Source organism: Apodemus sylvaticus, chromosome 19 (genome assembly GCF_947179515.1).
Source record: "Apodemus sylvaticus chromosome 19, mApoSyl1.1, whole genome shotgun sequence".
NCBI classification, from domain to species: Eukaryota; Metazoa; Chordata; class Mammalia; order Rodentia; family Muridae; genus Apodemus; species Apodemus sylvaticus.
In genome coordinates, this window is record NC_067490.1 from 17693919 (window position 1) to 17719181 (window position 25263).

The 25263-nt window shown below is 45.8% G+C and overlaps 1 protein-coding gene across 9 annotated transcripts in view; it reads right to left on the reverse strand.

Annotated features, from left to right (window-relative positions):
- The window catches only part of Ank3 (ankyrin 3), a 600128-nt gene that overhangs the window by 57732 nt on the left and 517133 nt on the right, over positions 1 to 25263 (reverse strand). For all 9 annotated transcript variants that reach the window (XM_052163460.1, XM_052163459.1, XM_052163463.1 and 6 more), the window contains 3 exons: positions 15707 to 15813; positions 11005 to 11229; positions 8026 to 8180 (listed from right to left, as the gene is read on the reverse strand). In XM_052163460.1, coding sequence (XP_052019420.1) covers positions 8026 to 8180; positions 11005 to 11229; positions 15707 to 15813 — 487 coding nt within the window. The remainder of the gene's footprint in view (positions 1 to 8025; positions 8181 to 11004; positions 11230 to 15706; positions 15814 to 25263) is intronic.

The following is a 25263-nucleotide window of genomic DNA, read 5'->3' on the forward strand; positions in this document are numbered from 1 at the left end:
GAATAAACTGATCTCTCACAGGCAGCTTCCACAGCGCCATGACTTACGGCCGCTTTGAGCTTTTGACTCTGTGCCCTAAATGTTTGGTTTTCTCCTCACAAGAGAGAAGCTAACCACTGTGAGATCACATTAAGCTAAGCTACGTCTGGCACTGAAGGGCTGGCATACGGCAGTTGCTTAAGAGGTAACCAGGAAACCGGGAGTCAACCAACAATGAGAGAAGTGGAAGCGATTTCCTGATTTCCTGGCCAGAGAGGAGCCTTTAGACTGTACTGCAAATTCAGGTACGAGGAAGCAGTAGCTGTTGTGCACTCCTTTAAGATGTTTTATAAAGCATTCCGTGCGAGGGCCAGTGAGATGGCAGGCTCAATGACCCAAGTCATGTCCATGGAACCCATCGGGTAAGGACAGAACCCACGCCTCAAAGCTGTCCTCTGACCTCCCCAGACATGCCTGCACCTACAAAACAAAGACAAAAACAAAAAATCCAAAAAAAAAAAACTAAAATAAGAGGCCTTAGTGGTCTCAGCTGCTAATCCACAGGGAGGCTTGTTGTGTCCATGTGTTTATGGTTCAAATTATTGGTTGGAGAATGACCTAAGGGAATTAAAAGACTCAGGAGAACAATGAGCCCTTCTCAAAGTCTCCTATTGCAGATACGAAGAGTCCAACAGATGAGTCAGAAGCACCAATAATCCTGACAGCGCCAACGTCTTTTGGGAGGGGGAGGGTGAATTTATATGCATTGAGATTTTTAAATGGTCTTTTTTTTTTTTTTTTAAAGGATAGAGAAGTAGAGGGTATGGAGACATGGCTCAGCGGTTAAGAGCACTGGCTGCTCTTCCAGAGGTCCTGAGTTCAATTCCCAGCACCCACATGGTGGCTCACAACTGTCTGTCATGGGATCCGATGCCCTCTCCTGGTGTGCCTGGAGACAGAGCACTCCTAGAAGTAGGGACACAGGAGCGAGACTGTTTGCTTGCATAGAGAAAATGTCCAGAAGGTAATCCAGAGCATAAATGTGCTGCGTGGACCACACTGTAGCCATGGAATCCCCAGTACAGTCGATTTCCACCGTCCTAACACTGCAACCCTTTAACGCAGTGCCTCATGTTGAGCTGACCCCTCAACCATAAAATTATTTTTGTTATTTCATAATTGTATATGTGCACATAAACTCATTTTGTTGCTTCATAGTTTTGCTACTGTTTTGAGTTGTAATGTAAATATTTTGGAGACAGAGGTTTGCCAAAGGGGTCGCGACTCGCAGGTTGAGAACCGCTGTCGCCCTGGTATTTACACAGTGTAAGGAACAAGCACGGTGTGCTAACGGCTTATACTCAGTTCCACACTGGATACTCTGACTCCACTGTCCTATACTGGGCCTGAAAGTCTGCTTCTCCTTCTTAGACTGAGTCTGTCTGGGTCCTTTGCTCAAGAGTGGCTTAAGACCTGGTTGGTGTGAGTGTGAAGTCTAAGGAGAGAAACAGAGAGGCCTCGGTGTTCCACAAATGACAAGCTCTGTGCTTGGGTTTAATTTCTGCTCAGCTTCCTTAACCATTTCTGAAAACACAGCTTTCAGAAAAATTGCTCTATAATGCCTCTCTTCAAACCTTTGAACAGTTAGCCCTACATTTATGGAGAAAAACAATCAGGACAATCCTGTCTCGAAGAAACTGAACCATGGAAAGTGCCTTCAGGTTACCCACCACCTACGAGGTGCCCGACACGTGCTTTACACCCCAGAGCTGCGACTTAGACCTGCTGTTCTGGGCACGCCGGCCTCTGAGGTGCACGGCACCCAAGGTAGCTAGTGCTGATTCCCAAGCCTGGGTTAACACGCTGTCTGACCCCAGGAACAAGGTATCTGAGGTCATTCCTGGGGATCACGTTTATGGCGGTGGTAAATCTATATGCACAGACCACATGGAGGTGGGAATTATCCGTGCTGGTTTACTTTGGCCCAATTTTCATTTCCCAAGTATCAGGTTTCAGAGCCTATTTGGGGAATACTTTACTTTTCTTTTGCTATGCCTCAGTCTTCATTCAGTTGATTAAAAAAAAAGCCAGTTTATGGAAACAGATTAAAAATAGGTAACTATTTTGTTGTAATTTGTTTGAGGATTTTGAAGTCAATTGTTATGTATTTTTGGGGCATTTTAAATGCGATCTAGAGAAACTTTTTCTATTTGGAAAAAAATTTTCAGAAATGTCGCCACCAGATGATTCCAGCAGATGGCGCTGTGAACCACGTACACAATGCAAGGCTCCATGTCTCTGCTCAATAATGACTAGGCACTTTTAAAAATTACCATTTATCTTAAGCTTGATAAAGGTAAGTACTGAAAAGAAGTGCCAGCTTGGAACTTCGAATATACTGTCCACACAAATATGTTTAGAAGCGGGTAGTCATCTTCTTCTATTTAGTGTGGCTCCATTTGTACCACAATTTAATTTGTATCAGACTTAATACAGCTACTTCCATTCACTGGCTACTATATGGCAGGGGATCCTGGGAGTGGAACCATTTCTAAACGTCTTTGATTTGTAAGTTAGGGACTGCTGAGGAGGAAGCAGACATGGAACTACAAATAAAGCTCTTAGGACCGACCTTTGGAGGCACTGACTTTATTAAGACTTTCATTAAACTGACAGTGTGGGCTGCTTGCTGATGGGAAGTGTGCCTGCTAATGTTGTTTGCACATCTGTAGCACCTTTTCTTCTGCAAAGACCGAGATAAGATCTCTGTCTGCTGCCAGAGATCAGAAACTGCGCTGCCACCTGAAACTTGAGTAGGTAAGGGCCGGTTCTCCCCACCTAGACAGACAGGGCAGTTTACCTCATCACGGCTTGGTTAACATGTCTGCTTAATTGACACAACCACGGATACACGGGCTTGTTTAACAATAATAGGAGTAGGAGCAGGGGAAGGCGGCTGGGCAAGCATGCCCGCCTGAGTTGGGCTCCAGCCTGGCACGGCCAGGCATTGCCTATGCTATCTCAGTGCCAGGAGTCAGGGGGTGAGAGGGAGGTGGACGCAGGAGGGGAGCTGGGGCTTGCTGGTCAGTCAGTCTGGCGAAAATGCAAAGTTCTGGCTTCAGTGAGACCCTGTGTCAAGGCAATAAGGTGTAGCATGATATAGCAGGCCACCCCATGGCCTTGTCTGGGATGGACACATACATCACACAGTCACACACAGGGACACATGGACACACACAGACAGACACAAGGACACACGGAAACACAGACAGATACACAGACACAGACGCAGACATACACACAAACACACACAGGGACACATAGACACAAGGACACATAGAAATACACACAGACAGATGGACACACATATACAAGGACACATGGACACACACAGACACACATGCACACAAACACAGAAGTTAAGGGTTTATTTTGGCTGGCAGTTTAAGAGTAGAGTTTATCTTGACAGGAAGGTCATAGTAACAGGAGCTTAGAGCCGTTGCATGCAGTCGGGAGGCAGGGAACAGTGAATCGTTGGGCTCCACTAGCTTTCTCCTTTGATATAACCTAAGATGTAAACCCAGCGAAGAGCACTACTTACTCTGAAGGCACCTCAGTTAACCTAACAGGGGAGGTTCTCTTACAGCAAACCCAAAGGCTGAAAAATAATACCTTCCGGGTATACCTGGGTCACTCCCAATCCTGTCAGGATGACAATTGACAGTAGCCACCGCAGAGAGCAGTACAGAAAGGCAACTGGGTGTGGCAGAGCCCAGGGTTTGCAGATCGACCTCTGTTTGCTGTTTCTTCACAGAGAAGTACTTGGCTTGTGGGTGCATTTGGGAAAAGATGCTCCCTTGGAAAGACAGAGCTCAGTCAGGTAGAAAGCTTGACCTGCAAATGGTAGCTCTGAACACATTGGGGAGAAATGCCCCCTGTGTCTTTGACCAACATCAGACTCCAGCACTCTGCGCACAGCTTAGGCGGTGCCTGTGGGTATGAACATGGAGTGAGCATGCAGAGAGATACAGCAGGCGATTCTGTACGGACTCTGCATCCCCTCTTCATCCTCCGCCCATTAGCTACCTGCGAGGCATCCTCACAAGGTGCAATTAGATGAACATTAAAGAGTCAATGGCGGGGCACAGACCATGATGCCGATGTCAGTGTCACACTGGGTAAACTCTTCCCCCACGGGGACCTGTGGTTCCGTGAAGTTATTCTAGCAGTTAATTTTGTGGGCAGTAAAGGCCATCTGACCTTTATAGCTGCTTTGTTTTGTTTTGTTTTCTGGCATGTGTTTTGTGTGTGTGTGTGTGTGTGTGTGTGTGTGTTGTACTTGCCTGTGTGTGCATGTGCAGGCCTGAAGTTGAGGTCAGGCATCTTGCCTAGTCACTCGACTTTCTTGAAGCAAGGTGTCTTGCAAAACCTGGAGCTAGCCAACTCTGGCTAGTCTAGCTGGCCAGTCTGCCTCTGGGACTCTATTTTTGCCTTTGCGCTCCGACTGCAGGTGGTTGGCATGCCCTGGCAGGTTACTGGGCATGCTTGTATGGCAAATGCTATACTATATAGACTGGGCATCACTCCCCAACCCCCACGACTGTCTTACTTGGCAAAAACAGGAGACTGAAATATTAACTAAGATGGCACTAAATACTCTGGGTATTAATATTTTTCAGCAAGTACACAGAGGAAGAGCAATTTATTTGGCTATAGTCTCTAAAATAATGCATGAAATGCACTTATGGAGAAGGGAGCATTAAAAAGGAGACATTTAAGCCGGGCCGGGGTGGCGCATGCCTTTGATCCCCGTGGGAGGCAGGTGGATCTGGATCTCTGAGTTCGAGGCCAGCCTGGTCTACGCAGTGGGTTCCAGGACAGTCAGGACACCACAGAGAAACCCTGTCTCGAAACAAAAACAACAATAACAACAACAAACACACACACACACGAGACATTTGTAATAAGCATGTGTTGTGGCCATAAATAATTAATAATATGTGGCCCCTAATTGTTATTGGCCAGAGACATTATCTGGTTGAGTACAGTAAGAGTAGACTGATTCAATTCTTTGAGGACATGTTGAGTTATTGATCTGTTTCATGGGTTGCTCCTTATCCCATTAACAACTGTCTGACGAGGAGGACAAGGAACACAGACAGTAGCTACGCTTGAGTGTATGACCCTGAAGACGTTTCTCTTCCACCAGAGGAGTCACCTGACTGACGCCAGGCACTGGGCATCTCAGTCTGCCCCACTGCCTCCTCTGGACTTTTTTTTTTTTTTTTAAGATTTATTTATTTGTTTTTATGAGTACACTGTCGCTGTCTGTCTTCAGACACACTAGAAGAGGGCATCAGATCCCACTACAGATACTTGTGAGCCACCATGTGGTTGCTGGGAATTGAACGCAGGACCTCGGGAGTGTGTACTCTTAACCACTGAGCCATCTCTCCAGCCCCATGCCTCCTTGTAACGTGATGGTTCGGTGAGTTCTTCTGGACACGGGCTTCTTGCCAGTCAGGCTCAGTGCTCCCCTCCATGGGAGGGAGGACTCAGTCTGTCGTTGGATTGCTAAGGAAAAGGACAGGCTGGCTTCTCATGAGAAGATACTGATTTCCACTTCGAAGTAGCTTTGGGGCGAGGGATGTTCTAGAGTTAATGAGGTCAGAACAGTGGTGGTAAGGGGTATGAATTCAGAATAACTGATAAGTGAGCCTTACATATAAATGTGTTGTGCTTTCCCATTCTGATTATTATATTTAATATATGACCAAAACTTTAATCTAAACATCTTGCTCTAATGGGCGCCAGTGCTTGACTCTTTAAATGTGGAAGTATTTACATTTCTTGCTTTCACTGTGTAAAGTGGAACCAAGGCTTCACCTGCTCTTGAAAATGGAGGTAAGAAAGTCTCCAATGTGCATGCTCCCTAGATAATGTGTGCCCATGGGATGTCCCTGACCCACAGGGACTTTTCTCCACTCAATCTTGACCAAATCTCATTGGACCAAATCTAGAACTTTCCATCAAACGGCTCATTTTCTTCCTCATTGGACACACGTTTGGGAAACAAGTGGGCTACAGCTGTAACTCTAGATTTCAGCCCCAGCCCTCTGCTTAGCAAGGTGAGCCGGGAAGACCATCTGACATCTGTGGATGTCTGGAGAGTTGGCTCAGTGGTTGGGGCACTTGCTGTTGTGAAAGACCCGAGTTCAATTCCTATCACCCAGAGGAAGGCTTACCACCTCCTCGGGCACCAAGATGTGCATGCAGGCAAAACACTCATATAATAATTAATAATAATAATAATAATAATAATAATAATAATAATAATAATGGAATAACATTGTGAAGCTTTTGAGCTGTGCTTTCTTTAGAAACTTCCACAGGAAAGCATTTTCCAGTGTACTTTCAACAGCTTCCTTCTACCTGGAGATACAGGCATCTTTAAGTTGTGGCTGCTGGGGACTCTATCCCATACAAAAATTTTGGTATGGCACTTTTATCTATAGACCAAAATAATGGTGATAATAATTGATATTTATTAAAAGCTTAAGAATTCTATCACCTAAAGGGCTTCCCGGAACCAGTCATTTATCCTAATGCTAACTCTACAGAACCAGAAGGAACAGTTCCCAGGTCTCGGCTCATGGCGGTCTAGGCACTTGCTCAATCATGCTCTGCACATCCCAGATCTGTCTACTTCCACGGTCCACAGTCTGAACCCACAGGACACCCCGTGGATGAATCCCAAACACAGAGAACGAGATGATAAAAGAGGTGATTTTGATTGCTGTCCTCGCTGTTCCTGGAAAACGATGGGATCCGCACTATTTACTAGGAAGTCAAGTCACAGGGACGGTGAGCTGGTATTTCTTTCTACAGCACCGTTTACTAAGGAAAACGGGGACGGTTCTGAACACTACAAAAAGCCTCCAGGAGGTGTGTGAGCCAGGCAGAGGTGACACGCGCCTACAGTCTTAGCGCCAGGAGGATCGGGTGTTCAAGGCCATCCACTGTTCCAGGGGCTCGTGAAACCCTGACTTAGGGCCTCCAGAGAAGAAGGGAATGGATGTAAAAGTATGTGAGCCTCAGTGGATCACCGACAGCAAGATACACAGACTCCAACCAGCTTTGAAACTTTAAAAAACAACAACAACAAAAAAACCACTGTGGCTCAAATGTGTGAAAACTATATGAAAGACGTTTTAGTAACTTAGGAGAAAAACAGAATGAACATTCCAAAAACATACTGTTAATGCCCATGCTGTAGGCCAACGTTATAAACTCCCACAGGCTTGTGTCTGTTTGGTTTTGCCCTCCTGTTTCTCTTTCCACTAACAAAAGCCTTCTTAGGTCTTTGAAAGGCTGATATATTTGGTTGGGAAATTACAGAACTGGGGCTGGAGAGACGGCTCAGCAGTTAAGAGCACTGGCTGCTCCTCAGAAGGACCTGGGTTCAATTCCCAAGGTCAACAACATGCCATCACCAACAAGCCCAAGAACATGTCATCACTCATTCACAAACAGTTCTTGAAGGCCTACTGTGTGTTAGGCATCAAATTGATTTGGGGGTGGGAATCAAACTCATAGAAATAAAAAATTTCAAATTAAACATAACTAAAATAGGCCAGAAAGAAAGAAGGCCAGTCCATTTTTTTAAATTAAAAAACATAATAGATATATTATACGAGATGCTAATGTGACCTGCATGGCAGCTCACAACTGTCTTTAACTCCAGTTCCAGAGGATCCATGGCACCAGGCACGCATGTGGTACATGAAACCCGTGCGTGCAGGCAAAATGCCTGGACACATATAAAAATAAAATAAATAAATCTTCCAAGGAGAAACTAAGGAACTGTGAGGGTGTTGGTCCATCTGCGCTGCGGTGGTACTTGGAGCATAGCAGAGACACTGTAACGTCATGCCTTAGGTACAGCAAGGATGCGAAGACCCTGGATCCTGCATCCTGGGGTGTGGGAGGAGCGCCTCACCCACTCACACTGCCTGTCCCTGGCCACACACCCAAGAGGATCGATACCTTCATCCATGCCGTTGAGGAGCTCCGCGAGGTCTTCGTTTTTACTGTCGAACTGGTGTTCCTTCCAGGTCTCGCCGTTCTCGCTTCGGAGGACAATGAGTTCCCTCTCCTTTCCTCTCATGGATCCAAAATGAGGGATTTCCACAATGACAGGGCTAGAAAACAAAAAAGAAAAAGCCACATGATTTTTTTTTGTATTAAGTTAAATATATCTGTAGTAGAATACTAAAAAAAATAAATAAATCAAGTCTCATTAACAGGATTGAGTTGGAAATCAGAGGTGCCATTTGGGTTGGGAATGGTCTCAAAGCTGCAGAATTGTTGCTAGTTAAATGATATTACAAGCCCAATAACATGCCATCATTCATTCACAAACAGTTCTTGAAGGCCTACTGTGTGTTAGGCATCAAATTGAATGGGGGGTGGAATTAAACTCATATAAATAGGAAATTTCAAATTAAACATGACTAAAAGCGACCGTAAAGAAAGAAAGCCGGTCCATTTTTTTTTAATTAAGAAACATAATAGATACATATAGATACATTATATTATACGAGATGCTAATGAATTAAAAGGACACAGTCACTTCTTTGAAAAAGAAATTTACCCTATTTTGGAAGATCATTTCTCTACTTTTTTTTCCTCTCAGAAATAAAGTAGACACTGCCATAATCTACTCCCTCCAACAACTGGCACAACTCTGCAGTTAAAACAGTTTTTCGGATTGTGCCATTTTCAAATAGGTGACGGGTGGCTTCGTTGCCTGACCTGACTTAGCAGCTATCCAGGGGTGCTGGAACGTTCTGGAAGAGCACATGTAAGTTTGAAATTGTCACAGGAAGAAGTTAACTCTTGACAGTGTCCTTTCTCACACAGATGGAAGAGAATGGCCGCGGACTGGAGATCACCAAATCAAGTCACGGGAAAGGGTTTTCTTAAGTTTTACAGAATTATGGATAAGCACAGGGAAAGATGGATGGGAGTGAGCAGGGTACCGCCACGCACAGTTCAGGTAGGTGGATTGTGCAGCCTTATCTGAGAGTGCTTAGCAGACAGTATCATTGTTCTCTGTAGAGCTTGTGTAACCTGGCTTAACCTAGCTGCTTACGCACACATGGTAGCAACAAATACACGCTTCAGAAGGCAGAGCTTAATGAGAGGCTGTTGTAAAGATCAAAACCACAAATAAAACGTGAATATCTGATTACTCATAAAAGCAGTAGTCTAAAATGAGACCGATAAATGTCACAATTTTACTTTTGGCAAAATTATTGTAAATAAATAAAAAATTAAAATTAAAAAATATGTTTATAGTGCCTTTATTCTTTAATGAGTAAAAACAGTGCTAATAATATCACTATGAAACTTCCCATAATTTAAGAACATAACTTTATAATTGGACATTAGGTATCATTTCACTTTTTGAGAACAAGATACAATCTTGGAGGGTTAATGTGTCTGATATTCTCTGTGGCTTTGTGAGGACACTCAGCAATGCTGGAGAGAAGGTATAGGCAGGGTCTTTGACCAAGGGGACAGCCAAGCAGGACAATTCATAACGGGCTTTTCATGCAGACTGCCAAGGCAAAAACAGTCAGACTAGCAGACAATGATACATTTCAACTTAAACGAGACAAAAGACACCTCAACAGCCCAACAGAATGTCCAGACTGCCCCCAGTCCCATTTCTTTAAATATCTTGTGTTCTTGACACACCCAAAATGATGTTACTCATTGGTTTATTCTTTTTTTTCTTCACAAAACCTGTAAAGATTTTATAGTTTATAAAAATTATAAAATTAGTGATTCGAAAGTCTGATCACACACACACACACACACACACACACACACACACACACACACAGAGCGTCTGTGGCAAACACTGACTCAAAGTCTGCAAATACCTTCTCTTACATGGGTTAACGTGAGACGGTTGGTCTAGTTCTAACAAGTACACAGAGAAGAGACATGTCAGACTAAAGGAGGGTGGACGGATGCACAAGCCAGCGGGAGTGCTTGAGGTGGGTCCCACATGCTTCGTAAGCACAGGACAGCGGCAGTACCACAGTAAGTCAAGCCACTACGGGTGTTCTCTTTCAGCGACACACATCGACTGAAAGCAGAGAAGTGAAAACTAAAGAGAGAACAAACTTAAGACGAGTATAAGACCATGGGCGTGACAGGAAAAAAAAAAGTTGAAAATGGAAAGGAGAACTGCACACATTCTGATCTTGTCTATGAAGATCCTACCCAATAAATTTTGTTCCTTGAGGGCCAAGCTGCAGGATTCGGCTAACCAAGCTCTCGCCCTCATTTACAGGGGGAGGATGGGTGGGAAGATGCAGTTTACTGAGTGACATCCATGCAGCAGGAAGAGAAAAACGAGAAGGGGAGATGGTGAACACGCGGTCCCGTCGAGATGGAGCCTGGCCTGCTTTGCCAAGTGCCACCTCGGACAATAGAGCAAACTTAGTTTTCCTTCTTGTAAAATACCCTACCCCGGTGTATTATGTCTCTAAAAGTTATCGTTACAGAGACATGCAGTGAGGTGACGTATGTATTCCTAAAGGCCTCCTAAAAGATGGTGCCTTGACTTCCGCGAGAGAACTCGCAGGGGTTGGAATAGCTACACCACGCCCCGTGGGGCGGGGATAGCCACGCCACGCCTCCATGGGGCGGGGAATAGCCACGCCACACCCCCGCGGGGGGGGGGGCGGAAAGCATGCGCTTCTTGGTTAGTAAGTGCATTGGCCAGGTGGCCGAGTTAAGAACCCGCAGCCATTAATAAACGCAGCAGCTTGGTGACCTTTGACACCACACCCGAGTCCCCCACCCCCACCCCTAACCCCCCACCCCCGGTGGGGTGCGACAAGTCATTTTCAGAGTTGATATCTTGAGTTCGCAAGGACCAAAGGGGGGGAAAAATAAATCAATCAAATATGTGGTCAGAGGGCCAAAGCAAAAACTGGGGAAACTTACCCTAAAAATTGTGCCCCCGCAGGACCCATTTCTACCAGCCTACTGGCTAATCCCTCTCCTTCCACCATGGGGGGTGGGTTGGCCAGTTTATGTCTCTTTACCAGGCGGCACGTGATGCGGGTGGGGGCCGTACACTTGCGCGGAGGGATGATGATCCGCATCCCGTGGTGGCGGCTTCCTCGCATGGAGCCCCCTCTCGCGTCCACCATAAAGCTAACCAGAAACCTGTGGGGGGAAAGATGAGACGGTGTCACGGACGGACAGAGGTAAAACTGCACAGCGCTTGAAATTCAATGTCAAGGGACGGGGAAAGGCAGCTGCCGTGCCCGCCCTGAAACAACAGTCGTGGTAAGTTCCTACCGTGGAGTCCTGTCAGACATGCACAGAACCCACATCAGGGCAAAGATGGGTCGTGGTGGAAGAAAGCCCCTGCCCAGGAGGCTGGGAAGTCAGCAGAGGCACAGAGAAGAAACAGTGACATTCTTTGAGATGGAACTAACAGTATCTATGAAAGGAATAAAGATGAAAAAAACAAAAAACTAGCCAACCACTCTCTGTAGCCTTTGAGGATGGCTTATGGGTCAAAGGTCATTTTTACTCCAACTAGTTTCTCCCCTAACGATTTATAGGACCTCACTCCAGTATACACAGGATGAAACTCCACAGCGTAGCAAAAACACACAACTTGTGAGACAAAGGGACAGTCAGTCACCCATACCGACACTATTGACTTTTATTAGGATGAAACAATACGATAATATAAGCAGGTGACTAGGCTTGCTAAGATTTTGATGGAAAGGGATTAAATCTTTTCAATGTCCATTAAAAAATATAGAGGATAAGGGGATATTGAAGTGGTTGCCTTTATTTGAATATGCCATGTGGAGATAGAAATAGAACTTCATTGTTATTTCTGAGAGGGTCTACGTTTGTCATCTGCCTTGATGTCAGGGCTAATGAGGAAAATGCTTTTCTTTCTGTGTGTGGCTATGTCAGGGGAAAGCCTCCTCTGTCGGTGACAGGCACTTCCGGTTAAACACCAACAGACAGATGGCAACAAACACATTCGTACGTGCTGATTTTTACAGCTGAAAATATACACATGATGAGTGTAGCACCAGACAGTGAGCAGCAGAAAGAGCTACCGGCCCCTAGCATACGATCTTAAAAAAAAAAAGTAATCCTATCCATCAAAATTCTTTTCTGTGTTAATTGGCTAAGCTTTCTGTCAACCAACATCCTGCCGACGGATCTGAGGCCCCTGAGTTATCTGCGTGTTGTCTGGCAAGGGAGACTTCTTCAGGCAAACGGCCCGTGGCAAGCCAAAGAGCTGGAGCGAGCTCTCCAGTTGAGCATGTGTCTAGAACCAACTGCTCGTCAGGGAAATGGACTCACCTTTTGCTTAAGTTTTTGGGTTAACTATTTTTCTCTCTGTTATTTCATGGGCTTGCTATTTATTACTCTAGCCATCGTGAGAGTTTTTTGTTTGTTTGTTTGTTTTGCCTCTAGAATATTCAAGTCAGGAGAGGGAAAGGTTGTCTCAAAAACAAGGAGATGATAAAATATTCTTCCCCTCTCTATTCAAGGGAATGATCATCTGCGTCTATTCGCTGACTTAGGATCCCACAGGAATTATTTCCAGGGAAAAATGGCCTTGAGCTCATTTGAAATTGTTTGGAAGTGCTTCGTTTTCTTAGGTACGCACATATTAAATATGGTATATAATACGTGTGTGCATGCACACGTGAGCACTAGCTGATTTCAGTCAGCAATGGAGGCACTATAATGAGACAAAACAGCATGGTGGAAGAGTCTTGGCTCTCTCTGTAATTATCAGTGAATTGGTTACTATCTATCTCTAGGTGTACAGAGGACTCACTTCAGACTCTGGGCTTAAAATCATACTTGTGTTTGTGCTAGTACAAAATGCACACTGCAGTGCTTGCCCGGATTAGGGATGTTTTGCTGACAACAGCTGGGTCACACAACTATCCCGACAGCACTTGCTGGGTCCGGCAGAGTCCCAGCACATGGCAAACACATGACCAATGTCAGCTGAATCAATCCATGAGCAGAACTTTGCCTTGTGTGCTTAGAAACGGCATGGGGGCAAAGACTTGAGTGTTAAGATTAAGAAAATGGATGGGCAGGCAGAAACACGGGGCAACATTTAGCTGAGTGCTCTCACGGTAGTGTACAAAGGCGATTCAGGCCAATATAAGAGTGTGGCTTCTCTGAAGACTGTCAGAATAAATGGAGTGAATACCTAAGAGGATTTATAAGACAAACAGGAAGAACCTCCTACAGGGCGAGTGGTTGGTGCTTACAACCATTTTATCATCCTAAAATCTTGAATTTCATAGAATTACAGATCAAGGAAAGGTAGGCATCGATGAAGCGGGACATTAGCATTCAAAGACACTGAGATGCTCTATGACTTGTTTTCCAAACTCAGTCTGTACAAGAGCTGAGCAAAACCCAGAGGACACACAGCACGAGTTGTAGAAACAGAAACACACAAAGGTGATGCTGCGAAACCCCTCTCTCATGCTGTTCTGCTCAGATCACCACACCACGAGCGCAGCACACAACCCTACAGCTGCTACCCGGGAGTTGTCTAGTCTCGCAAACAGCAGGGTGACGGGTGCAGACACACTACAGACACTGACACTGTCTAAACTGAGGGATGCCACATAAATGAAAAACACGAAGGACAGGGTTATCACCTTGAGTCATACTGAGGCAGCGGAGACGAGTAGCTGCAAAATAATTTAGAAAGCAAATGGGAGAAATTAATGTACGGTCATTAGAAGCAAATGGGAGAAATTAATGTACGGTCATTAGAAGCAAGCAACACACAATGCCAATGACAAGCAAAAGAAAAACCTCGGGAAATGGAACCACAGCACTTAGCATTTGTGGGACAGCCTGGGAGGAAGGCGTGCCTTGGGGGTGGCAGGGCGTGGTCCTCAGACCCAGCACCAGTGTCCCAAGTGGGACTTCTCTGGCTGTCGTTAGGTTTGCTGTGTAAATGTCGTTAAAGAAATGGATCCTGATACATTTATTAGTTTCATGTGTGTATATGATAAGTATAACATATACATATATGTGTGTGTGTATAGTTCTTGTGTGTGTGTGCACGCGTGTGCGTGTGCATGTGTGTGTGTGTATAGTATACACAGATCCTCAGTTTCCACTCTGTTTGAAGTAAGGTCTGTTGTTCACTACTGTACATGCCAGGCTAGCTGACCAGCCAGCCTCCAGCGATGCTCCGGTCTCTGCTGTCTCCCATCTCTCTAGGGATGCTGGGGTGACAGGTGCTGCTGATGCTTCATCAGCCTTCGCGTGGCGTGTGTGGGTCTCAGCTCCAGTCCTAATCTTTGCCCACGTGCTTTACCCGCTGAGCTATCTTACCAGCCCGGTAGTTATCTGTTCAGCAATCATTTTTCTCCCATTTCTGTGGCTACCGATGATCTCACGAGTGAATTACCTACTAAAGACTCCAGCATCTAAAGGTATGTTGACTGCCAATTCACTTGTCACACTAGGCCACAAGTCTTCTGATAGGAGGCAGGGATGAGGAACTCTCTAATGCGGTCCTTATCAGCACTTCTGGGGTACATAGATTAGTGCGTGACATTTTAAAAGTAGTTTTTTTCTCTCATTATAACATAATGGAACACAATTGCAACTTTACTCCAGGAATGCAAAAGGTACCAAAGTCAATTTGAAGTTTTAGAGTCTATAGTTCCTTAAAACAAACAAACAAACAAAAAACCCAAAAAAACAAAAACGGCACAAAACACCATCTATTAAAAATGGACTGATGTCAAACAACAGGAAACTAAAAACCAACAGCAGAGTGCCTTGCTTACAGGGGACACTGACTCAGTTAGTGAGGCGAATCAATAATACATTGATATTTGTGTGTGTGTGTGTGCGCATGTGTGTATGTGTATAGATGCATGTAGTCATAGGTGGCTGAGCATGTTGCTGTGTGTATGGACATGTGGCTAAGCATGTTGCTGCGTGTATGCTCATGTGGAAACTAGAGACCAACTTTGTGTGCTGTCCCCCAGGCCATGTTTACCTTGGTCTTTGAGACGTGAGTCCTTCATTGATTCGGCACTGGTCATTAGGTTGGGATAGCCGGCCTGCAGACCCCAGTGGCCTGCCAGTCTGCACGGCCTCTCTAGCTCTGGGATTTCAGGTTTGAGCCACCATGGCCACAGTTCTGGGGACTCAAAGCCAGGTCCTCATACTTGTGTGACAAGGATTTTACCAACTGAGCCACTGCCCTCGCTCTATATAACAGTTTTATAGTGAAGAAAAAAAATCAGATACATATGGAGGGAAAAAGAGCCTCATTTGAGAAAAAAAAATAAGAAAAATAACTTTGTGTTAAATCTTTTCCATCAAAAAGAAATTGTAAAGATTTAAAGTTCACAACAGCCAGGAAATTTTATAGTATCAATAATCAATGGTTTTTCTGATACTCTGCTTTTAGGAATAAAAACAGACTTGTCCCCAAAATACTTGTACATGATTTACAAATGCAAACCACACACTCTCACAAATGAGCATATACTTCACAGGTGACTATATCTGTAGATATGGAGATGTTCAATATGCATGGATAACTCTAAATAATAAATGACATGGCGTGTAATGGAATAAAGAGAAATGACATGCGGGCACTTACCCAGAGTGCACGGGGCTGGAGACCAGGTTCACATTATCTAACGTGTCTGCTGCCCAACTGTAGTGTCTGAGGGAGTCGGAGTCAAACTCCCTCGTGAACGTGAGGTGCTGGAAGACAAGGGGAACGTGACATCAACCACACACACACATGACACACTGGTTTTCTCTGTATACACAGGACATATCTGCATTTCTTTATAAGCCTAGATAAACAGTCGATATAATAAATTTGGAAATCCTGCTCATGAGGTTTACATCAGGGTCTGCTTAGAAGAACATTAAAAAAAAAATCAATAAAGTGTACTGATAAAATACTATATGTGGAAATACTGAGGAAGCAGCCTGGCATCTGCATAGTACAGGAAACATGGAGAAATTACATGCTTTTCGGAAGTTCACTTCTGGTCCAAATTAATCCTACAATTTAAAATCTCTTTCCCGTTCTCAAAATACAATCCGGACAACTCTGATACCTATGGACCCTGTGGCTGTTAATGTCTTTCTCCCAACAGGAGAGAAGGCCTGATTCAAATATAGAGACTCTGAAGTAGCAGAGGGCAGTGTGCATAGAGAGTGAGACTCCAGCGAGCCTGAGATCTGAGGCAGGCACTTACTTTGAGTCCTTTCTAACTTGGGAATGTTTGTCTGCTGTAAGCTGCTGAAGGAGAGACAGCCCACTAAGGTTGCCACAGAAGCTGGGCAGCCTCAAGCAGGATACCTGTCTTCTTAGGACTCAAACTGAACTGTGGGGCCGTGCAGAGGGGAGGTGGAAAATCTACCCAGAAAATTCCCACCGAGTACTTGGGAGCTTGTCAACAGAAAAGTGGATGGAGTCATAGACTTTATACTGGAAAATGGGCCTGAAGATCGAGCCAACATTTCACAAGGAGATTCAGGAGCTCCGAAGTATTCAGGAGCGGCAAAGTTTCCCTCACTGCAACAAAAACTTGATTGAATTAAAATGGCCACCCAGGGCAGGAGGTGTGGCTCGGTAGTAAACCAACTTCCCTGCAAGTCTGCTGACCAGAGCTCAACACAGCATGCAGTACACACACACCTGTAATCCCAGCATTCCCACAAAGAGATCAGAGGCAGAGAGAAGACTTCATACACACACACACACACACACACACACACCCCAAAATAACATTAAAATCAAAAAGCCTAGAAAATCCAAGAAGTCAAAGATCAATACTAGACGTTCAAATCCTGCTCCACAAACCAACCAACCAACACTTAAAGAGAGAGAGTGAGAGAGAGAGAAGGAAAGAAAGAGAAAGAATGAGTCAAAGAACAAACTTGAAACAGAAGATAATAAGGCAACAACTCAAGGTCCTTTCCCAGCTCCGAAGCCTGTGTTCTCAGAGTCAGGGATCCACTGTGTGACAACGCATGCAGAAGATGAGAGACACCACTATGCCCACTAGGCTGCATCAGCATCAAACTTCAGAACCTAGAGACAGAGATAGCCACACACCCCTTAGGAAACCAGGGTGTGTGTGTCTGTAGGGGATGGGGTTGTCAAAAAACCTTTCACAAGGGTCTCCTAAGACTGTGGGAAACACAGATATTTACATTACAACTTATAACAGTAGCACAATGACAGTTAGGAAGTAGCAACAAAAATAATTTCATGGCTGGAGATCACCACAACATGAGAAACTGTATTAAGGGGTCTCAGCATGAGGGAGGTTGAGAAGCACTGTACCAGAGGATGGTCAGGGGCTCAAGGTCTGGTTTGCTATATAGTGAGTGGTCTTGAGCCTAGCCTAGGCTACATGAAACCTTACTTCAAAAACAAGGCAAATAGCACCAGCCAGCCAACAAACAACAAAACCCGCATTTGAAAATATACCTCAAATGACTCAGATTATTTGTGTGTACATGTAGGTCTATGTGGTGTGGGGGGGGAGAGGGAGGGAGAGAGGTAGGAGGAGGGGGGAGAGGGGTAGGGAGAGGGAGGAAGAGGGAGAAGGAGGAGGAAAGAGAGGAGAGGGAGAAGGGAGGGGAAGGGGAGGGAGAGGGGGAGATATGACCTTGGGTATCATACTTCAAGAATTGTCTACCTTGGTTTTGGGATGGAAAAAAAAAGTCTCTCACCGGCCTGGAGGTTCCCACTTGGATTAGTCTGCCTGAGCAGCAAGCCTTCCTTCCGCTCTTTTCTCCCGACTTCCTGAGCACCGGGGTAAAGCGCTGCCAGGCCTCGCCTTCCCTGTGGCTCTGGGGCTGGCACTCAGGACCTCACCACTCACATGGCAAGTCCTTTAATGAACTGAGCTGTGTCCTCAGGCTTAAAAGACATAACAGCTCTGACATTTACAACAAATACTCCGTAGAGCAGCTGATTATAGTTAAGTTACAGGTTAGGTCCTAGAAGAAGGTAAAAATGGACGAGGAATAGGTATCACTGCATTTAACAAGAGAAGACATATCGTGTGTGTGTGTGTGTGTGTGTGTGTGTGTGTGTGATGCTGGGCCTGAAGCAATGTCTCAGCAGCTTAGACCACTGGCTATCCTTGCAGAGGGCCCAACTTTGATTCCCAACATCCGACCAGTGGCTTGAAACCATCTGCAACTCCAGTTCCAGAGGATCCAACACCCTCTTCGGGCCTCCAAAGACTCTGTACATATGTGATGCAGGCATACACGCTCGGGAACACACAGCTAACATAAATCTGACAAACAAATAATCTAATACAACAGAACAATAACCTAATGAACAGAACTGAGATTAACCTTGGAGAACAATAAACGACTGGAGAAACTCCCTTTTGGTCTGGCCGTATCTACTAACCACCTAGACCAGTCTTCTGAGACACCAGCAGCCAGCTGTCACAGCGGGACCAGGGACTGAATGCAAAGCTGCTTTAGTTCTTTTGGTGATGGTGGTGAAGTGTGTGTGTAGGCGGGAGGGACGGACAAATTGCAGTTGTATGTCTGAGGCCCTGGGGTTATTTTCCATTTGGACCTTTTGGTTTTTTTTTTTTTTTGAAGTCTGATAAATTAATAATCTTTCACCTCTTTGTTAATTACAGTAAATTATTTACCTTCAGTACTCTGAGAAACTACTGGTGACATTAATAATTAAAACCAGGAATTATACCACACAGAAAGGGATCCCCACCACCATGTAATATTCACGAGGCGGGATGCGCCAACTTGCCAGGATCCGACGCAGATCCCCCACATCCCCCTTGGATCTGCTTCCTCTCCTTGACTCTTGTAGCTCTTTGCCACTCATCAGAGCCTGGTCACACACACAGCTGAGCAGATGGCCCAGCTGACCATCCCAGGGGGCTAGAATGTGCTGACGTGCCTCACGAAGGCAGGGCTCCAATCCAATACTGGGTGCCAGAGCAGTTTCCCCTCAGAGTCCGCTTTTCTCTTTCATGGAGGCTGGTTCCGGTTTATGAGTGGACCCTGAGTCCAAATAACTTAAATACAAGCTACCAGAACGTTCTTGCTATAGGGAAGTTTTTGGAAGCAAAATAATAGCAAACTCGGTCGAACCTGCGGTTTTATAGGCAGATCGGCAGCTGGTAATTCCTTTCCAACTGTCCCCACACACTTTGTACAGGCTAGAGGTTAGGGAAAACGGAGCAGAGACATGCCAGCATCTGCTCATTTTAGAAAACGGTATTCCTTTCAGAATGTCCTCACCATCAATACTCAGGGCCACCCACCATGGCTCCAAAGCACAGCCTTAGCTCCATCAAGAACCATTTAAGGGGTTAAGCAGAGTGTGCTGCTGGGTGGCCATTAGGACTGAGCAGTGGATGGGGATGCAGCCCTGTTGGCAGAGTGCATGGGGCTCTGGGTTGGGTCCGCAGCACCTTTGCCTGCTGTAACAGCACACACCTGTCATCCTGGCATTTGGAACATGAGAGCTGGAGGACCAGGAGTTCAAGGTCACCCTCAATCAGAACTTGTGTCCCAGGCTAGCAAGGGCTACCTGAGCCCTGGCTCCTAGGACTGAGGTGGTGCCTGGTGAAGAAGTTCAGCTCTGGGGCTGAGCCTCATATAGCTGGCTTTAGCAATTCCTTTTGACACCTCCTATAGGAGATGGTCCTTGCCACTGTGAACTTATCGGGGGTGGCTCAGAGGTGATTGTGGGCCTCTTCAGGCCCAGTTTTTACCATATCTTGTGGGTCATTATCTGAGTTTTTTGATTCCAGGAAAGGAGTTAGAAGAACCGGCTGGAGTCCAGCATCCGTGGTCCTGTGCTAAGGCCTGCACCTGTGTAGAAACAGCAGGTCTTCTCCCAACAACATCAGCTACTGCAAGAGTGTTGACTACCCTACAGACTCTCCTGGGCTTGGGCACAGGGGGTGCATGTATTTAAGGGATTAGTTTGCATGCCCACTTGGTACAGACAAAGCCAACCTCCAGCAACTGACTCCAACGAGCGCAGGGGGGATGCTTTGCTCTGTATCATTTCCATGGCAACATCTGCTGGCCTGTGGTCCTTGCCATGTTCTTTACAATTTCCCAGTGCCTTTGTCTTTCATTGGTTGATAAGAGACTTGGCGAGAGTAAAGATCACGTCCTGGCACTGATGCCATACTGGTGTTAAACTATAGTGCGATGTGTTTAGACGTAAAAAGTCTTCCACTCTCTCCAGAGGACGTAAGATTTATGTGAGATAATTTGTTAAAATATGATGACTTATTGAGGAAAAGAACAAAACCCAAAATGTTTCAGTTTCAGGCCAAACCCTGGGAATTTCCAGACATTTACATGGGCTGCTGGACCAACAGACAGCTCCCATGCTATATTAACACGCGCCTTACAAAAACCAAGGTTGGGCTCATTCACTCAAAAAGTGCTTAATTCTTAAAATTTTTGTTTTGTTTTTGAGACAGATTCTTGCTACACAGCTCTGGCTGCTTTGTCTGAAACCATATAGTCCAGGCTGGCTTCACAAGTTCATGGCAATCCTCCTGCCTTAGCTTCCTGGGTGTTGGGATGACAGGAGTAAGTTATCGCCTTGGCTTTCCCTTCTTTTTAAACAGTGCTGTACTAATCCATGGGGCTTTAATTCAGAGGTAAAGACTGCGTACATTAGGTTCTCCAATCCCCAGAACCTTTTGGACCTCGCAGTGACATTATGCTCATTTTACAGTTAAGGGAAAGGAAGCTCTCAGAGATTTAAAAAAAATCTGGCAACACAAAGTCACTGGCTGCCACGCTGGCTTCAGCGGGACACTACATTAAAAACATTTCACAACAACGTCTTACGGACTTGTACTTCTGCACCAAAGGGACCATCGACCCACCGTCTTCATCTTCATCTTGGGGCATTATTACAATCACACTACGCATTATTCAAGGGAGGCCAAAGCCTGACTAAATGATGAGGTCACTGTCTCCGAGAGCTTAATATTTTCCAAAAATAGTATCCCGGCCGCCCTACGCATCAGAGGAAAGAAGAGAGTAAGAACACACTGGCCTTATTAACCGGGACACACCCTGAAGTTCAGGTCTGGAAATAAACAGAACATGTTGGTCTTACAAACCAGGACACGCCCAGAAAGCCCAAATCTAGGAATACATACTAAGTATAGAAGAAGGGGCAGGTAGGAGAGGGGGATAGAGAGAAGGAAGAAAGGAAGAGATGGATGAAGACAGGGGAGAGGGAAAGAAAAGAAAGGAGGAGACAGAGTTGGTTCTATCATCCAGTCACTCCTGACTGCTGACTGTTAGCCTTCAGTGACAAAAGTATATAGTATATACTCCCCATATATTCCAGACCCTAGTATATTATACATTCCTAGTACATACTAGCTCCTAGTATATAGCAGACCCAAGGTAATACAGGGTAGTGTAAGATTAGCCAGGGTGAATATCAAGTCCCCTCTCTAGACTGTTAGTTCTGCTGCCCTGAGAGACTGGAGAAGATGGTCTTGCCACCATGCCTAACAGGTTGCCTAGCAACAGGTCACACCCAGAACTCAGGGCATCTAATCTGAAGAAAGTCAAATATGATTTTCTGGATTAGCATCGGGATGAGGTGACCAAACCAATGTCTCAAGGAGAACTTCATCCCCAAAGCAGACTGGACGGGGCCAGCACAGCAGGAAGCCATGTGGCTGTCTCTTTCCTCAGCCAAAGGACACGAGGGCTAGGCCTTGAGTAAGGCTCTATACTCCATGGCAGTATACAGTGGTAATACAATTCGAAATCTCACTGTGCCTCTGTGTGTACGGTGGGCCAGGGAGTAGGTAATGCTGATGTCCCAACTCCCAGTGATCACGGGATGCCCCAAGTGATGCTTTCAAGGGTCTGTATTGCTAAACAAACCATTAACAAACCTGGTTCTGGAGTGAGCGCTCAGAGGCTACTCTAGGGAAATCAGCTTTTATATCCCATCTACATGCAGTCTTCCTAAAGCTGCTAAGGTCCTAATGTACACCAGACCCAGGGTAGCATAGGACAGTAGGATTAGCTTTCTACAATACTGTTTTGTGTCTTATTGAGTCTTTTCAGTAATCTGCTAAACTCCGAGACCCTTCCGTTCTAAGCTTGGGGATGGAGGGGTGGGGTGAGGGGTGGAGGTGAGAGAGAGAGCACTACCCTCTAAAGCAGAGGTTCTCAAGTCTCCTGATGCTGTGATCCTTTAATACAGTTCCTCATGTTGTGGTGACAGCCCCCCTGCAACCATGAAATTATTTCATTGCTACTCCATGCCTATAATTTTGCTACTGTTATAAACTATAATGTAGACATCTGACATGAAACCCCAAGGGGGTTGTGACCCACAGGTTGAGAACCACTGTTCTAAAATCTGCACCAGGTTCCTACTAAAGTCTCTACCCCGTTCCAGTTCCCTTACTTCCAGTGGATGGCCTACTTTAAAGAACCGGATGGGAAGCCAGGTGGTAGTGGTCGTGCATGCCTTTAATCCCACCACTCAGGAGGCAGAGACAGGTAGATCCCTGATTTTGAGGCCAACTTGATCTATAGAGCAATTTCCAGAACAGCCAGAGCTATACAGAGAAACCCTAATTTGAAAAAAACACAAAACAACAACAACAACAACAACAACAACAACAAAATTATGGGCCTGGAGACATGGCTCAGTAGTTAACAGCACTGACTGGTTTTCCAGAGGATCCAGGTTCAATTCCCAGCATCCACATGAATAATGATCTGTAACTCTAGATCCAGGAGATCCAGCACCCTCATACAGACATATATACAGGAAAAACACCAATTCACATAAAATAAGAATAAACCATTAAAAAACAAAAACCAGCCGGGCAGTGGTGGCTCACGTCTGTAATCCCAGCACTCTGGGAGGCAGAGGCAGGCGGATTTCTGTGTTCGAGGCCAGCCTGGTCTACAGAGTGAGTTCCAGGACAGTCAGAGCTATACAGAGAAACCCTGTCTCGATAAAACCAAAATCAAAAAAAACCAAAAAACCAAAAAAACCAAAAACCAAAAAAGACTGGCGACAAGCAGCTGAGGTGGATATTAACAGACCAAAGTGAACCTGGCTTTCAGATTCTCCCAGCATCCTTCAGTCCTTACATGGGACTTTCCAACATAGGAGCTGAGATACCCATCTCCCAGAGTCTCTTCCCTATATAATGCAGACATTTTGGTCTCTCTCCCTGTGTGCACAGGCTCTTCTTCTCCCCATGGCAAGTTCTCTGGCCTTGTTCCTTGGGAATCAGGGAACGTGCCCGAGAACAGCTTCCCAATAATCCTGCCTTTATGTATTTTAACCTGGCTTGAACGGACTCATTTAACCTGGCAGAGAATAGCATCAACGACACGGCAGCCTAATGCACCAAGGCATGAATAGCTGAAGAGCATTGCTTCTTACGTTGATGCAATGTTTCATCTCTCTGTGCAAACCTTTAGGGTCTGGGCACTCTCCAGACCACGGGGAAAGAGGTGAGAGCAAGCACTGGATTGAACGACATTGGCTGAGCTGAAATGGAAACTTCAGTGGTTGCTCAGTGTAGAGCACTTGCCTTCTAAGTAGCAAGATGACAAGACAATCTGGTGCCAGGTGGAATCTCCCCCCGCCCCCACTCCTTCAAGACAGGTCAGACACTGGGTCAGGATAACTTGGCTGCTTACGAGGAGTGAGGAAACAGATGGAGGCTCAAGTCTCAGCTCTTCCCCAGCCCCAGGCTTTTCTGTTTGTAAAGTGCAGATAACACCTATTTCAGCAGAGTCATGGTGGGCTTTCACTGTAACCCTAGCACTCGAGAGGAGAGGCAGAGACAGATGTTCGAGGTGACCTGCGTTTGGCCCCTGGAGCCCATGTAGAAAGCCAGCTAGAGTTGTCCACATCTGTACCCTGAGCATTCCTGAGGCAGGACAGAAGGAGCAAACTTTCAGAGACATGAGAAGGAAAAGCATCCAAAGCCCCGCCAAGCTATGAAGAATCGCAGAGTAGTCAATGTTAGTTGTAAAGAATTGTGATATTGTTATTACTTTCATAGATATCATCTAGACAATGCTAAGATAGCAGTGGCTCAGGGGTAGGGCTTGGATGTCTATGACCTTGGGCAGGACTTCATTATTTTCCCCAGATAGAGCTTGAAACTTTCACACAAGAGAAAGATTCCCCGTGGTTGAGACTTTTTACCCTATCAACTGTGACCCTTTCAGGTGCCCTCAGCAATCTCCCACTGACAAGACAGTAATGTCAAATCCACAAAACTCCTACTCAGGACTGTTGCTATACAAATCAGGAGCTTGGACTCCCAGCGGCCCCGGTTGTCTGCCTTTCGTTCAAGCTCTGCTCGCTTTCATAACCCAGTGGTTAAGGCTGTATTAAAATGTCTCCAAATAAAATCCCCAGCTCTGATTCACACATTGGCTGGTCCTGACATTCTCTTCAGTGTCAAGGTCTCCAATCCTGGTTTGGCTGAAGCCGAGGTCCCTATAACTCTTGGGGAAATCGTGAGCTGCTGAGAGGGACATCGGGGAGCTGCATGCCAGGGAACTGCCCAGAAGCTTGTGAGTCAATTAGCTGGGAGCCTACAGACAGCCTAAGAAATGAAAGCCCTGCAAACCTGTCCTCTGAGCTCTCTAGACGTGAGCTGTGGCGCACACGTGCCTACAATCACACACACTGTACATCCTTCGCATATATACACACTGTGTACACACCATAAAGTAAACCAGTCAATAAACGGCAGTATCTCTTCATGAGTGGTGCAATGCTTTAATGAGAACTGTTCCCCCATAGGCGCAGGTATTTGAACACATGGTCCCCAGTTGTCAGATGCTGTCTGGGGGGAGGAGGTGCATTTGGGCAGAAGGAAGTGCATCGCAGTGGGTGGGCTTTGGAAGCTCTAGCCTTGTCATACTTCCTGTTTGCTCTCTGTTTTGTGTTTGTGGCTAAAGATGTGATCTCCCAGCTTCCAGTTCCTGTCACCATGCCTGCTGCTTGCGGCCTCCCAGACCCCTCTACCTCCCCTCCCACCCCCCACCCCTCTACCCCCCCACGCTCTACCCACCCCCACCCCTGTGCTCCAACTACCACAAAGGGCTTCTTCTCTGAAACCTCGGGAAAGCTAAAAAAGACACTTCACTGTT